The sequence below is a fragment of the Silene latifolia genome, chromosome 8 (genome assembly GCF_048544455.1).
Source record: "Silene latifolia isolate original U9 population chromosome 8, ASM4854445v1, whole genome shotgun sequence".
Lineage (NCBI taxonomy): Eukaryota > Viridiplantae > Streptophyta > Magnoliopsida > Caryophyllales > Caryophyllaceae > Silene > Silene latifolia.
In genome coordinates, this window is record NC_133533.1 from 14285455 (window position 1) to 14301783 (window position 16329).

Genomic DNA, 16329 nt, shown 5'->3' on the forward strand with positions numbered 1-16329 from the left:
CAATAAATTAATTGATATTTGGTTTTGGTTTTGTATTTTATGTTTTTGAAATTATATTTAAAAAAATCTCAGATGCTGAAATCGTTTTAAACGATTTCTATTCAAAAATAAAATAAATAATTACTCAAAAGCAAAAGATAATTATTGAAAAAATCGACATTTTTATTTATTTATAAAAATGCAATAATTATCACCAGATAAAATTACTAGAAAAGTAACCCGTGTATTTTTTACACAGATTAAAACTAGTATACTTCATAGCAATTTCGCAGATTAAAGCACTTAATAAATGGTTCAAGGTTATAATCCGGACCGTTAAAAGATCCCAATCCCCAACGGAGAAAATCCCGCATTTGTTGAGTTCTAGTGCCCAGGTGAAAAACCCTGGTTTGCATTTGGGGCTCAAAATTCAGCAATTTTCGCTACCGTGTTCATCATAATCTCGCTTACCCAAAAGAAAATCCCTCTTTTTGCAATCAGGTACTGCATTTCTTTCGCAATTCAAGTAAATAGATTCATTTTGTTCATTCTAGCTTATGCTTTAATCACTGCATTCATGATTCTCTCGTCTGATTTTATTCGAAACCAAGTATTACAGTTCATGCTTTACTCCCTTTGTTCCGTTCAATTGTTTACGTATTTCATTTTTGGGTGTATTATTCAATTATTTAGGTATGCTTTTCCCTTATAACATTACCAAATAGAGTCCCGTACAACCCATTTGCAATTTGTTTCATACTTGTTATTTATGTAAAAAGCAAACGTAAAGAATTCACTGGGATGGAGGGAGTGACAATTTGAGATGGGTTTTTCTCTTAAATTTGAGTTGGGTTATTTGGTTCACAGTTGTTGGAATAAAACCGGAAAATATGCAATCAATATCAAAGAAGAGAAGAACTTGTGAAAGTAATGATGGTATGGAAGATAGGTTGAGTGGTTTGCCTGATGAAGTGATTGTTCATATACTTTCATTTATGCCTACTCTAGATGCTGTTCGAACAATGTTAATTCGGCAATTGCGAAACCTCTGGACTTTGGTTCCTGCTCTTAGGTTTGATTTCAATGAATACTATGGTAGAATGGCTGATAAACCACCAAGCACTCATGTGGCTTTTTCGAGTTTCGCCTGCTTTGTCCGAAATGTGTTGTTGCTTTATAGAAGATCCACCATGGATACTTTTCACCTTTCTATCAGGAACTTGGGAAATATCTCGAAAGATGCAAAGATAATTGGTGATGTTAGAATGTGGCTGAGATATGCTATTGAAAAAGAAGTCAGAGTTCTCTATTTCCGTTATTCTGCTCCTTTTGATCCACCTCGTTGCATTTTCACTAGTCAATCTCTTGCTACACTTGCACTCCTTGGATGTACAATCGAGCACTATGTGCACCAATCTCAAATCCACCTGGGATCGTTAAGAAAATTATCGCTTATAGGTGTTAAGGGAAGTACTAAGAGTTACGATCAGTTGATTTCTGGATGTCCTTCTCTACAAGAATTGATTGTATATTTTGCTGCCACTTCAGGTTTTGAAATCTTGAATATTAATGCTCCAAGTGTTAGTAAGCTGCGCATTTGCGTGTTAAACATCCGTTGTAGTTGTACCCTTAATTGTCCCAGCCTGAAAATTCTGGATATTGGTGTATCTGAGAAATCACCATATTTTCAGTTAAGCGTGACTGGTGTTATCTCTCTTCAAGAAGTGAATGTGGAGTATTTACCAACGAGATACTATTCTGGTGAAGTTCAGCCATTTTTCAAGCTACTTCAAAATGCTGAGGTTTTTACATTGTCATGTAAAGCTTTTAAGGTACTATTTACTCGTTCGTTCAGGTGTGTTTGGATTGAGAGAATTGGAGGGAAAGGGAGGGGAGGGAAAGGGAGGGGAGGGAAATAAAGGGGTTCAATTTCCTTTGTTTGGTTACAATATATGGAAGGAGGGAAATGGAAGGGGAAGGAAATGGAGGATTTAATTTCCCTCCTTTAGACCAAACTAAAATCTTTCTATCATTGGCAAGATTTGGAAGGAAAACTTTCTTTTGACTCACATTGCATCAACATCCTTCATCCATTCTATCTTCTCCCTCCTTCCTCCCCTTCCATCTCCCTCTCATCATTTTTCTTATCCAAACAACTATAATTCATTTTCCCTCCCCTCCCCTACCTTTCCCTCCCCCTCTCTCCCTCTCCCCTCTCTTTCCCTCCTAAAATGGTATCCAAACACACCCTTAAAGTTTGCAGGGTTCTATATACGAGTATTTGATTAATATGTTTCTTTCAGCTAAATAAACTGAAAACTCCATACGGTTTACCAAATAAGGTAAAATAAAAGGTGCACAATTAAAAAGCATCATTCATTATTTCATTATATAGGTTTGATGTTTTAATCTTCACGAAGTTAGACTAGAGTACCTCTTTTTGTGCTTGCTTGCTTGCTACAGATTCATTTGTGAATAATCTATTTAATAGTTGAACGGAAACAATCGGTGAATCTGAAAAAAACATATGGTAACCTCTTCCAATATCAGTTTGTCTACATGGGAATAGTGTAGTTCAGGTCAATTATAAAACACATTTCCTATTTGGCAAGATTGCGGCTAACTTTACCCACTTCCATCCCTCACTTCCTTTTGCGGCCTTGCAGGAGCCCTTGAGGCACCGGTTGTTGTAGTTGTTTTTGTATTACTTGATCATTTGCTCTTAGCAAAGTCCCATAAATACTAAGTGCTTAGAAATTCAGTTAGGCGACTGTGCCCTGCTGTTGCCAGTGACAAAAATTGTGCTTCCGCCAATGAGCTGCTTGTGTTATTTTTATTCCAAAATCAATGTAAGAACTGCAGAGAATGAAGTAACACGATCAGGACTTCTTGTCTGCTTATTCAGGAATTGTCGAATTCTTCCACAGAGAAAATGGAGTTCTCACTAAATACATGGAGGCGGATAGTTTTGCACCTAGAGTGGAATGGTGAAAGATGTCTGGAAGTTATCTTTAAGTTGATGAAAAAGTCGGTCAACTTAAAAGAGCTCATAATATATGCAGGAGAATCTTCGGTAAGTGACTTCTAGTGTATGTGGTTTCCCGACTCCAATTAATAGACTTGTAACATAGAGCCTTCTTATCTAAATAATGGCAGGGTGACGACTGTGAGTTACTTTGCCCAGAGTTAACTGCTTGTGTGCTGCCACTACTTAAGACGGTCACCATTCATGGGAATCATGGCTATAAAAAATGGTGTGAAGGTCAGCTCCAAGTGATAGAATTTTTGCTGACAAACGGAGTCGTACTGGAGAAATTGGTAATTACCTTTGGGAAGAACAAATTAACAACAGTCGAGAAGGTTGATTTGGTCAAGCAAGTATCAACATTCAGGAGAGCCTCCTCAAATGCAACTGTGATTTTTGTTTGAAGAACAAAGAAAGGTCACTTAGGAATTAGGATAGCTTGGACAAGGAAAAAAACAACCGTCGTAATGATGTCTGAAATTAGTGGCGAATCTTAGGCTTAGTAGGGCTACTGTGAATCCCTCGGCCATTTTGTTTTTTATATATATCTTGATGATGCTTGGATGCGCAGCAGATGTTGCTTGCTTAAATGGTTGTAAAGCTATACAACTTTTTGTATGTAAGAAGTTTCAAGTTCAAATCTCGTTCCATTTATTTTTTGCTGAAATTCTGCCGCTTCCCGAAAGTACTGCATGCCTTGGGTATCCTGGGATTTGCATTTGGTAAAATTGGCATTGTGGTTAATGAGAAATGAAAATCAGCAAAAGCTGGTACTTTTGAATTATCTTTAATTTATGCTCTCAGGTTTATTGTCCATGTGTTTGAATTATCTTTAATTTACGCTGGCGTTTGGTGATTTATGAAAATAGAGTTCCCACAAAATAGATGGAGGCGGATAGTTTTGAACCTAGAGTGGAATGGGGAAAGATGTCTGGAAGTTATCTTTAAGTTGCTGAAAACTTCAGTGAACTTGGAAGAGCTCATAATATACGCAGGAGAATCATCGGTAAGTGACTTTTAGTGTAATTGGTTTCCCAACTCCAATTAATAGACTTGTAACATTCAGCCTTCTTATCTAAATAATGGCAGGGTGACTCTCAGTTGCTTTGCTCAGAGTTCACTGCTTGTGTGCTGCCACTACTTAAGACGGTCACCATTCATGGGAATCATGGCTACAAAAAATGGTGTGAAGGTCAGCTCCAAGTAATCGAGTTTTTGCTGAAAAATGGAGTCGTATTGGAGAAATTGGTAATTACCTTTGGGGAGAATAAATTAACAACGGTCGAGAAGTTTGATTTGGTCAAGCAAGTATCAACATTCAGGAGAGCCTCCTCAAATGCAACTGTGATCTTTGCTTGAAGAACTAAGAAAGGTCACTTAGGAATTAGGATAGCTTGGACAAGGAAAAATGAACTGTCGTAATGATGTCTGAAATTAGTGGCGGATCTTAGGCTTACTAGGGCTACGGTAAATCCCCCGGCCATTTTGATTTTTATATGTATCTCTTGATGATGCTTGTATAAACAGCAGATATTGCTTGCTTTAATGGTTGTGAAGTTGTGCAACTTTTGTATGTAAGAAGTTTTAAGTTTGAATCACGTTCTAGTATGTTTTGCTGAAATTCCGCCACTGCCTGAAGGTACTGCATGCCTTGGGTATCCTGGGATTTGCATTTGGTAAAATTGTTATTGCGGTTAATGAGAAATGACAATCAGCAAAAGCTGGTACTTTTGAAAACCTGTAACGACCACAGCTCTGCACCCATTGTTGCAAATTTGAGCACTCTTAATTTTACGAGTATTTGTATAGTTGTATACACAATTTTTTGGATGATTATTCCACTAATGGGAGATGGGTTCTTACATAACTAAGGAATATGGGTCACTATAGGGAGAACTACGGAACTGCCCTGAGCTAAAACTTGGTGTGTATGACTATAGATTTGACAAAATTAACATGAACCCGAAAAACCAATCGAAAATATTTGAATTGATAACCAAACGAACACCCGATATGAGTAACCTGAACTATACCCGAAAACCCGACTCCATCCAAATCGAACCAATATTGGACTTAATTCAACAATACTCGAATCATGTGTCATTTTGATCTTCTTGCTAATTCGTTTTTGGGACAAACAAAAAGTTGTTATTTGCAAAATTCTCTCTCAAAAAACTCTCTCTAAAAAACCCTAGCCTCCATCAAATTATACAAGGGGCTCCATCGATTATCAATCGATCGATGGTAAGCCCCAAAATTGTTTCAAATTTTAATCAATAGTATGCATACCTATTTTCTATTCAATAAGTGTCTCCCTTTTGGCGAGAATCGTTTTTCCATCCCTTATTTTCGGGGTTTTCCATTTATTCGTGGTTTTAGTTTCATCGGTAATATAGTCAGGAGTAGTTCGTTGATGGTTTGCAGCGTGTTCTTTCAAAGGGTAAAAGTGATTTGTCAACGATCTTTGGAACCAGTCAGAGGTAAATTTTATCTCATAAATCAAACGAAGGATCCCCTTAAAAGCTACATGAAGATAGCGATAATAGGACGAGCCGAATTGTCAGATGCTGTTTTGAGATCCCTAGTTTATAAGAAAATTATTTTTCTTTGGTTTCCATTAGATTTGTTTTCGATTATAGTTATTCTTTGTAAGTGCCGTATGGCGTTCTATTAATGAATTGTTCTTTTCTCAATAAAAAAAAAAAAAAACAATACTCGAATCATAATATATCTGAACTGATAAAAACTTAATCATAATATTTTAATTGTTTTTCATTAATTCTTTATTTATTACGTAATATTATTATGAATAATTACGTTCAAATACTTCGTACAAGAGAGAAGTTACATTTAAGTTAATTTTTTGATCCTCATCTCAAGAAAACTATGACCGTAAAGTTATTGATCCGGTTTGAACCATACCCGACTATAACTAGAAAAACCCGATTGAAGATACTAACCCAAATGAACCCGATCGAAATTGAAATTGAACTGAAACAGAAACTAAGGTTAACCCGAGTTAAATCGCTCAAATTGGTTCGGTGTATAACCTGATCTGAAACCGCACCGAATGACTAAGGGTGAGATTATCAGTCAGACTCACCAAAGTCTTAAGATTCTGCCACATCAGCTTTCCACTCACTTTTATTATTATTCTATTGTTCAGACTCATCTCAGACTTACCTCAGACTTTATACATTATCAGTCAGACTTACCTCAGACCCTAGTTTTTCATTTCACTTTTCTTTTTGTAAATTTATTAATTAGTTCTAATTTGTAGTTAAACATTATTAATCGAAATGCATAAACTTAATTATATAACACACTAAAAAGGTTAGTTAAACATTATTTATCAAAATGCATAAACATAATATAGCACGCTAAACAAGTATTTTGTACTTGGGGATTGTTGTGTACTTGGAGTGTCAAGATTAATAGAGCTTGGGTTTTGAGGAGTGTCACGATAAACAAATATGTTGAAGTTGTGGATTTTGCAGTAAATTCAAATAGAATTTAGATCAAAATTTTGATTAGGATCCATACCCAAAAATAAAAAAGTTTTGATTTTTGTAATGAAATTATTTGGACTGAACTTTAAACATGAGAGAAATGGCTGAGAAAAAATACTTAATAATAAAGCATGTTTATTTATAGAACATAAGATAGTAATTAAGAGAAAATATAGGCTTTAAAAATAAAAATAAAGTAAAAAAGGTGGGGTCAAGACTTACTCAAAGTCAAGTCTTAAGGTGAGTCTTGGATTTCCAAAACCCGAGTTAAGACTTTCTCAAGACTCAAGTAGATTATTGGTAAGATTGAGAGAGTTTGTCTTAAGACTTAAAGTCTTGTCTCAAGACTACCAATAATCTTACCCTAAAAGAAAATGAAGAGAGGCGAAAATTGGGAGGATCACAAAACCCAAAGTCGTTGTCTTGTTGAGTTCTAGTGCCAAGGTGAAACCCTAAACCTTGGTCTGCATTCGGAGCTCAAAATTCAGAAATTTAGCAACTTTGTCCATTGTAATTCATAATTGCTCATCTCAATCAATCGGGTATTTGTTGCATTACTCCTCAATTCATGATTCTCTATTTCTCTTGTTTTTATTTTGTTTTTAACCAAGTATTATAGTTCAACATTGACTCTGTTTGTACCGGTTAATTATTTACGTATTTCATTTATGGGTGTTTACTGTTTAGTCAATCGCTATCTTTGTCCAAATCATTTGTTTACCTTTGAATTAAAATACCCCTGTTACATGAATTGGGACGGAGAGAGTATTTAGGTTGCGTTATTTAGTGGAGTCTCACACAAACCATGTGCAATTTGTTTCGTATTTAGTCTTTGTGCAAAAAGCAAACGTAAAGAATTCATTGTGACAGGGTAGTAACAATTTGAGATGGGTTCTCATGGAAATTTGAGTTAAGTTTAAAATTTACAGTTGTTTTTAGGAAAAAAACTTGAGAAGCATGGAATCAATGTCAAAGAAGAGCAGAAGTTGTGAAAGTAATGATGGTATCGAGGACCGGTTGAGTGGGTTGCCTGATGAATTGATTCTGCATATACTTTCATTAATGCCTACTCTAGATGCTGTCAGAACAATGTTACTTCAGCGATTCCGAAATCTCTGGACTTTGGTTCCTGCTCTTAGTTTTGAAAACTATGGTAGAATCAGTAGAATGGCTGATAAACCACCCAGCACTCATGTGGCTTCTTCGAGTTTCGCGTGCTTTGTCCAAAATGCATTGTTGCTTAATAGAAGGTCCACCATTGATACTTTTCGCCTTTGTATTGGCAACTTGGATGCAATAATTGGTGATGTTCGAATGTGGCTGAGATATGCTATTGAAAGAGAAGTCAAAGATCTCTATTTCCGTTATAATGCTCGTTATTTCGATCCACCTGGTTGTGTTTTCACAAGTCAATATCTTGTTACGCTTACACTCGCTCGCTGTATGCTCAAGCATTATGAGTATCAGTCTCAACCTCAAATGATAAATTTAAGAAAATTATCGCTTCTACATGTTTATGGAAGTACCAAGGCTTTCGATCAGTTGATATCTGGATGCCCTTGTCTACAAGAATTATTTATAATTACCACTTTCGGTCAAAGTTTGTCGAGTTTGAATATTAATTCTCCGAGTGTTCATAAGGCGCAACTTTACATCTACAAAACAAGTTGTACTCTTAATTGTCCCAGCCTGAAAAATCTGGATATCTCAATATGTGGAATATCACCTATTCAGCTGAACATAATTGGTGTCATATCTCTTCAAGAAGTGAATTTCAAGGATTTACCACGGGATTGCGATTCTGGTGAAATTAATGCATATTTTAGGCAATTTCAAAATGCTGAGCTTATTTCACTGTCATGTAAGAGTTTTGAGCTACAGTTTACTTATCTCGAACTTTTATACATTTGATTAATCTGTTTCTTTCAACTAAGAAAATCAACATAGGTAGTTAAAAGTGATGTTAGTTTATTGCAAAATTTATTCAGCAAATATGTTGATGGATATTGGTTGTCTTCTTATTCAGAAAATATCTTCCGTAGAGAAAATGGAATTCTCACATAGTAGATGGAAGCGTATAGTTTTGCACCCGCAGTGGGATTGTGAAAGATGCCTCGAAGTTATCTGTATGTTGATGAAAAGTTCGATCAACTTGGAAGAGCTCATAATATACGCAGGAGAATCATCGGTAAGTGAGTTTCATATAATTGGTTCTCCTACTCCAATTAATAGACTTGTAACATTGAGCCTTGGCATCTAATGTATGGCAGGGTAGTAAATGTGAGTTAGTTTGCCCAAAGTTATATACTTGTGTGCTGCCACTACTTAAGACGGTCACCATTCACGGGAATCATGGCTATGAAAAATGGTGCAAAGGTCAGCTCCAAGTAATAAAATTTTTGCTGACAAACGCAGTTGCGCTAGATAAATTGGTAATTACTCTTGGGAAGATTAAGCTAACAACCGTCGAGGAGCTTGATTTGGTTAAGCAAGTTTCAACATTTAGGAGAGCCTCCGCAAATGCAACCGTGATCTTTGTAAGAAAAAAGATTGGCTGCGTATGAATTAGGATAGGGTGGCCTCGATGGAAAATTGAACTCTCCATAGGGTTATAAGAAATTAGTTGCAGATCTCAGGCTTAGTAGGGCCAGGATGAAGCCTCCGCGGCCATTTTGATTTTCATATATATGATGATGATATTTGTATGAGCAGCAGATATTGCTTGCTTTAATGGTTTGTGAAGTTATGCAACTTTTGTATGTCAGAAGTTCCTGGTTCAAACTCGCTCATAATTTTTTGATGAAAATCCGCCGCTGCCGGAAGGTATTGCCTTGCGTCTCCTGTGATTAGTCTTTGGTAAAATTAGCATTGCAGTTGATGAGAAATGATATTCGCGGGGGATGGTGTTATTATTATTATTATTATTATTATTATTATTATTATTATTATTATTATTATTATTTAGTTAATGTTGGCCGGTCCGTTCAATTCAGTTTTTAGACGATTAAAAAGCACTAAAATTCTCTCCAAAGAATGTTGTAAAGCACTCAGGATGCCATGAGCTAGGCTCTAGCTCTACTCAACAGAAAGGTACACCTAAGAAGAAGATGGTCTCAAATTGCCAAGAAGAGAGACTCTTGTGCTGATGAAGTGGAAGCCTCAATTGGTTCTATTGTTAATACAGGCATTGTTTCCGTGGTCACTGAAAACAGTTATGGTGCTTTAGCAGTTGGTGAAGCAACAGGCCTAGCAGCAGAGACATCTAAGGTGTTAGTGGAAACCGAACTTCCTGATAAACCTCAATGAAGATCTGCTCTTGAAATGTTAGGGGATGTAATGACTCTGTAAAATTAGTGGAAGTAAGGAATTTTATTAGGGAAAATAATATAGATGTCCTTGGTCTTCTGGAGACAAGGATTAAAAAGAATAAGGCTTCTGGAATTAGTGCTACTATATTTTAGAATTATAGTGTGACTACAAACTATGAACAGTCTAAACATTCTGGTAGGACTGAGCAAAACTGGTTATCCGCTCCGGTTTTGCAAACCGGTTTTAAAATTTGGCTTTTTTCCTAAACTGAATCTGCTCCGGATTAAGTCGGTTAAAAGAAAACCGGTTTATCCGCTCCGATTTTCATAACCGGTTTCAAGAAAGATGCACAATAAAATATTAAAACGCATAGAAACACATAGAAAAATTAGGCTACCGGTTTAAAAAGCGGTAACCGGTTTTGAATTTAAGTTAATTTTGACTTTTTAGTTTCTAAAAAAGAAACCGCTTTAAAAATCGGTCCCCGATTTTGAATTTTCTACAACCGAATCCGCTCCGTTTTTTATAGTAAAAAATCCGGTTTCATAATTTGGAGTGGGCATAACGACGGCCCAAACCCGGCCTTATTATATTGAATCGGGCCATATTGAATCGGGCCATGAGCTTCGAGCCGTTGGCTTTTCGGGCCTAAAATCGAGGCCCAAGCCTGTGAAAAACCGGGCTGGGCTGGGTGGGACTAGCGGGCTTGGCCATATGATCAGCTCTAAGTAACACCCATGGTTCTATTTTCTAGATTATGATCCTTTCAATTTCATTCTTTCAAGCCCCATTTAATAATAACTAGATTTTGTGCCCGTGCGTTGCACGGGTTTTAAATTTGACTCTCTTTTAATTGTTGTGGACCTTTTTAATCATTTTCAACACGCAATCATGAATTATCCTTAATATTATAAAATTTAAGGCAAATAAAATAGTCAAAGGAATAAAAAACATTGCAATTCACATGGCACAATCGAGTCTTCCATATGAGAAACTACATTATTACTTGCCCTATTTATTACATTCTTCACAAATACAGTAGATTTAAAAAACCTGAAAAGAAAAATAATACGAAATAGAATTTGACATGGCCATTAGTTATTTACTCAAAAGAAGAAAAATCGTCTAAGTACAGAATGTCTATAATGAAAAAAATTGATCTGAAATTCGCTTTATTCTCAAACTTACTCCAATAAAAACATAAAGAACTCAATATCGTCACCCATCACCAATTCACCATTGACCCAACTTATGAAGGATTAATTATATCAACCCTTTTCTCTTACTCATTTAATAAAAAACAAATAAATGATTGAAACGGAAAGAGTACCACTCCTGCATATATATAGGGTGTAGTAACCAATTCTCAACGTATCGAATCCTACAAAAGTGAACGATATATATTAGTAACAAATTGATAAATCCTCACTTGTTTAAAGTTATGTTATGAATCTGTGTCGGAAAAACGCCCTACTTAAGACGTGTTGTCTTATATTCTCTAGTGAAATGATACTATTCGTCTTAAGGAAAACTAACCAATAACGGTAAATCGGACATCAGAAAATTTAAAATCCCTATATATATTAGCTGTACTATACCATTTTTGTAACCGGTTAGCTACTCTTCAATCTTCATGGTATAAGACTGTAGGTCTCTCGCTTAGTTTTTCAATTAGTATCACTAAACAAAATTGTTTGTTGAATATTTAAAGAATCCCATAAAAGTCAATCATAAATCAAAATTGTAAAAAATAACTCTAAATAAACTTAATTAGACATAGGGACTCCAACTTTTTTTATCCTCCTGATTAAATTTTAAAATATTATTATAATATTATCCCCAAAAGTTGAATATTTATTTATCTAATTAAAACAAATTCTATCTAATTAATAATTAACAAATATATGAAACGTAGGTAGACAAATAATTGGTGTATAACAACAAATCTTTATACATGTTTTTATAATGAAAATATATACATGTTGGTTGGTTAAAGTACAATTTTTTTTTAATTTCCTATAGTCCGATTCCATACACTTTTAAATGTAGAATTTTATTCTCGTTTTAGATCAACACAAATTAAAGGGTAAGACTGTCTTACAATGTGAGACCAAATTGACCCCATGTAAGAGTTTCCCAAAAACAATATTGTTGTCAAGTCCGCACGCTTTCAGGTCTACACTAAGACCATCCCCAAGCAAAAGGTGGACTTAATTGGGCCAATCGGAATTTTTTCTCTTATCATTTTTTCACTTTTCAACATTTCCAATCATTTATCATATTTACTAACCCACCAAAACCTCTCTCTTAATTCCACTTTATTTAGTTTTTTTTTTTGGTTTTAAATATTATAACTAATAAAATTGTGACACATGGAGGGTCAATTTACTCTACCTTAGGTCACAAATTGACCTTCTCTACCTTGGGTCATCCTAATCCTCCTCTTAATTTGTAATTAACTTGACCCAAGTAAGATCATAACCTACCAATTAACCTTGCTTGGGGACGGTCTAAGCACAAAATTATCCACTCCAACAGAAGGATCAACCCACATCCTAGAAAACAAACTCAACGCTATTAAACAAAAACCGTAAAGGTGCTAAGATAAACCATGTTAAGGAAAATTTCTAAGAATCCTTCAAGTACAACAGAAACATTCCCAAGTATTGCTATCAATGATTTCATTTTTTTTTTTTCACCCTTAATCCAAAAAAATCAAACCCAATTATCTGCAATACTAAAATACTCCGTATCAACCCCTTCTCTCTCTAGTTTTTTCTCCCCTTTTCTCTAAAAACAAAACCCTAAATCCTCCCCCTTTGCTGCCGCCGTTCTCCTTCCTCCCACCGCCACCCATCAACCCCCTACCATGTCGCCGGGGATGGGGTCTCTCAAGACCTTTCTCCGGCGACCCGTCTCCTCTTTTCCGATTTACCCTCCTCCCCTTTCTTACCCACACCCGGTTCTGGATCGTACGGGTCTACCCATTCCTCTCGTTCTGCGTGGTGTATGTGGGCTGTTCGGGTCTTATCAGACGAGTTTGTTGAGGTGGTGTGGCAGGGTGGTGCTTGGATCTGGCGGTGGTGTGGGTTGGTAGGGAGGCGGTGGCTTCCGTTTTTTTCCTGTGTTCCGCTTTGTTTCCTTTATGTTTTTGTTTAATTTCCGCTTTCGTTTTTGTTTCGTCTCTCTTTCTGAGGGTTCTGTCCCCGTCTATCGGTGGTGTCCTTCTCTCAGTTTGAGAGCTTTCGTTTTCTGGTTCGTTTGCAGTTTTCTAATAAGTCAGCAGAAGATAAGCGTTGTTATAGATCGTTATATGGTTTTACATATTTTGTCCGATTCATGGCTACAATCAATCACGTCAAAAGAAATGGATACTCGTCAAGGAAGATTCGGAGATCCTCTTATGAATGAAAGCGCGGCGAATCGATGATAGAGACTCTGTTGCAGTGTTTCATTCTCTGAACAAGAATTTATTTCCTATGGTTGTAATCGATTTGTATCCGATTGAGCTTGGCATATGTTGTAAATGTCGTATGACTTTTTATTAATGATAATGATCTTTTCTCCAAAAAAAAAGAAATACTTATTTTCTCATAAAAACACTTATATTTTAATTTTTTTTTCATTAATTCTTTATTTATTAATATTATTATGAATAATTACGTTCAAATATTTCCTAGAAGAGAGAAGTTACATTTAAGTTAATTTTTTGACCCTCGTCTCAAGAAAACTATGACCGTAAAGTTATTGATCCGGTTTGAACCATACCCGACTATAACTAGAAAAATCTGATTAAAGTTACTAACCGAAATAAACCCGATCAAAAGCGAACTAAAACAGAAACTAAGGTTAACCCGAGTTAAATCGCTCAAATTGGTTCGGTGTATAACCTGATCTGAAACCGCACCGAATGACAAATGCGGAGAGGAGAAAATTGTGAGGATCACAAAACTGAAACCCAAAGGTTGTTGTCTTGTTGAGTTCTAGTGCCAAGGTGAAACCCTAAACCTTGGTCTGCATTCATAATTGCTCTTCTCAATCAATCGGGTATTTGTTGCATTACTCCTCAATTCATTATTCTCTATTTCTCTTGTTTTTATTTTGTTTTTAACCAAGTATTATAGTTCAACATTGACTCCGTTTGTACCGGTTAATTATTTACCTATTTCATTTATAGGTGTTTACTGTTTAGTCAATCGCTACCTTCGTCCAAATCATTTGTTTACCTTTGAATTAAACCATGTGGAATTTGTTTCGTATTTAGTCTTTGTGCAAAAAGCAAACGTAAAGAATTCATTGTGACAGGGGAGTAACAATTTGAGATGGGTTCTCATGGAAATTTGAGTTTAAGTTTAAAATTTACAGTTGTTTTTAGGAAAAAAACTTGAGAAGCATGGAATCAATGTCAAAGAAGAGCAGAAGTTGTGAAAGTAATGATGGTATCGAGGACCGGTTGAGTGGGTTGCCTGATGAATTGATTGTGCATATACTTTCATTAATGCCTACTCTAGATGCTGTCAGAACAATGTTAATTCAGCGATTCCGAAATCTCTGGACTTTGGTTCCTGCTCTTAGTTTTGAAAACTATGGTAGAATCAGTAGAATGGCTGATAAACCACCCAGCACTCATGTGGCTTCTTCGAGTTTCGCGTGCTTTGTCCAAAATGCATTGTTGCTTAATAGAAGGTCCACCATTGATACTTTTCGCCTTTGTATTTGCAACTCGGATAAAAAGTCGACAGATGCAATAATTGGTGATGTTCGAATGTGGCTGAGATATGCTATTGAAAGAGAAGTTAAAGATCTCTATTTCCGTTATGAAGCTCCTAATTTCGATCTACCTGGTTGTGTTTTCACAAGTCAATATCTTGTTACGCTAACACTCGCTCGCTGTATGCTCAAGCATTATGAGCATCAATCTCAACTTGAAATGATAAATTTAAGAAAATTATCGCTTCTACATGTTTATGGAAGTACCAAGGCTTTCGATCAGTTGATATCTGGATGCCCTTGTCTACAAGAATTAATTATAATTACCACTTTCGGTCAAAGGTTGTCGAGTTTGAATATTAATTCTCCGAGTGTTCGTAAGCTGTACCTTCACATGTACAACACAAGTTGTACTCTTAATTGTCCCAGCCTGAATAATCTGGATATCTCAATATGTGGAATATTACCTATTCAGCTGAACATAATTGGTGTCATATCTCTTCAAGAAGTGAATTTCAAGGATTTACCACGGGATTGCGATTCTGGTGAAATTAATGCATATTTTAGGCAATTTCAAAATGCTGAGCTTATTTCACTGTCATGTAAGAGTTTTGAGGTACAGTTTACTTATCTCGAACTTTTATACATTTGACTAATCTGTTTCTTTCAACTAAGAAAATCAACATAGGTAGTTAAAAGTGATGTTAGTTTATTGCAAAATTTATTCAGCAAATATGTTGATGGATATTGGTTGTCTTCTTATTCAGAAAATATCTTCCGTAGAGAAAATGGAATTCGCACATAGTAGATGGAAGCGTATAGTTTTGCACCCGCAGTGGGATTGTGAAAGATGCCTCGAAGTTATCTGTATGTTGATGAAAAGTTCGATCAACTTGGAAGAGCTCATAATATACGCAGGAGAATCATCGGTAGGTGAGTTTCATATAATTGGTTCTCCTACTCGCTACTCCAATTAATAGACTTGTAACATTGAGCCTTGGCATCTAATGTATGGCAGGGTAGTAAATGTGAGTTAGTTTGCCCAAAGTTATATACTTGTGTGCTGCCACTACTTAAGACGGTCACCATTCACGGGAATCATGGCTATGAGAATTGGTGCAAAGGTCAGCTCCAAGTAATACAATTTTTGCTGAGAAATGCTGTCGTACTTGATAAATTGGTAATTACTCTTGGGAAGAGTGAGCTAACAACTGCCGAGGAGCTCGATTTGATTAAGCAAGTATCAACATTCAGAAGAGCCTCTGCAGATGCAACTGTAATCTTTGCTTGAAGAATATAGATTTGCTTCGTATTAATTAGGATAGCGGGACCTCATGGAAAAACGAACCTTCCAAAGGGTATATGAAATTAGTTGTGGATCTTAAGCTTAGTAAGGCCAGGATGAAACCTCTGGCCAATTTAGCTACTTGTTTCATCATAAAAAAATGATCATTTAATAATAAAAAGTTATAACTAAATCGTCGTAGTCTAACAATAGATCGATGATAACATTTTATCGGAAAATGTTTACATGATGGTAATATTAACGCTATTACAATTATTCAATCCATTTCTTTTTAACATTTCTCTTTTGTATAAGCGACAAAATCCCACCGTTCTTGAGTTACCCCTGTGGTATTTACTGCTAAAATTCAGCAATTTAGCTACTTGTTTCATCATAATCTCTTTCCACTCTAGTCAGGTCAGCAGATTCTTCATTTTGCTTACTCTAACTTATGACCCATCTACAATAGTTGGGTAGCATTACAATCTAATTGATGTTGAAACCATGACTTT

At 35.8% G+C, this 16329-nt stretch overlaps 3 protein-coding genes across 6 annotated transcripts; all 3 read left to right on the plus strand.

The window, feature by feature from the left end:
* Positions 1-307: 307 nt before the first annotated feature.
* LOC141596443 (F-box/LRR-repeat protein At3g26922-like) lies at positions 308-3730 on the plus strand. 3 transcript variants are annotated; one of them, XM_074416607.1, is made up of 5 exons: positions 309-480; positions 847-1051; positions 1196-1811; positions 2885-3052; positions 3136-3729. In XM_074416607.1, exons 2-5 carry the CDS (start codon positions 870-872, stop codon positions 3406-3408), a joined length of 1239 nt encoding a protein of 412 aa, XP_074272708.1. In that variant the 5' UTR covers positions 309-480; positions 847-869; the 3' UTR covers positions 3409-3729. The 3 variants fall into 3 exon arrangements, with proteins under 3 accessions (XP_074272706.1, XP_074272708.1, XP_074272709.1); XM_074416605.1 differs by having other exon boundaries at positions 308-480; positions 847-1811; positions 3136-3730; XM_074416608.1 differs by lacking the exon at positions 309-480 and having other exon boundaries at positions 864-915; positions 3136-3726.
* Positions 3731-7470: 3740 nt separating this feature from the next.
* Positions 7471-8424, plus strand: LOC141594738 (FBD-associated F-box protein At5g56370-like). Its single transcript, XM_074414733.1, has one exon. It carries the CDS (start codon positions 7471-7473, stop codon positions 8422-8424), a length of 954 nt encoding a protein of 317 aa, XP_074270834.1.
* Positions 8425-13695: 5271 nt separating this feature from the next.
* On the plus strand, positions 13696-15904 carry LOC141596444 (F-box/LRR-repeat protein At3g26922-like). 2 transcript variants are annotated; one of them, XM_074416609.1, is made up of 4 exons: positions 13696-13869; positions 14188-15148; positions 15300-15461; positions 15551-15904. In XM_074416609.1, exons 2-4 carry the CDS (start codon positions 14216-14218, stop codon positions 15821-15823), a joined length of 1368 nt encoding a protein of 455 aa, XP_074272710.1. In that variant the 5' UTR covers positions 13696-13869; positions 14188-14215; the 3' UTR covers positions 15824-15904. The 2 variants fall into 2 exon arrangements, with proteins under 2 accessions (XP_074272710.1, XP_074272711.1); XM_074416610.1 differs by having other exon boundaries at positions 14198-15148.
* The last annotated feature ends 425 nt before the right edge of the window (positions 15905-16329 follow it).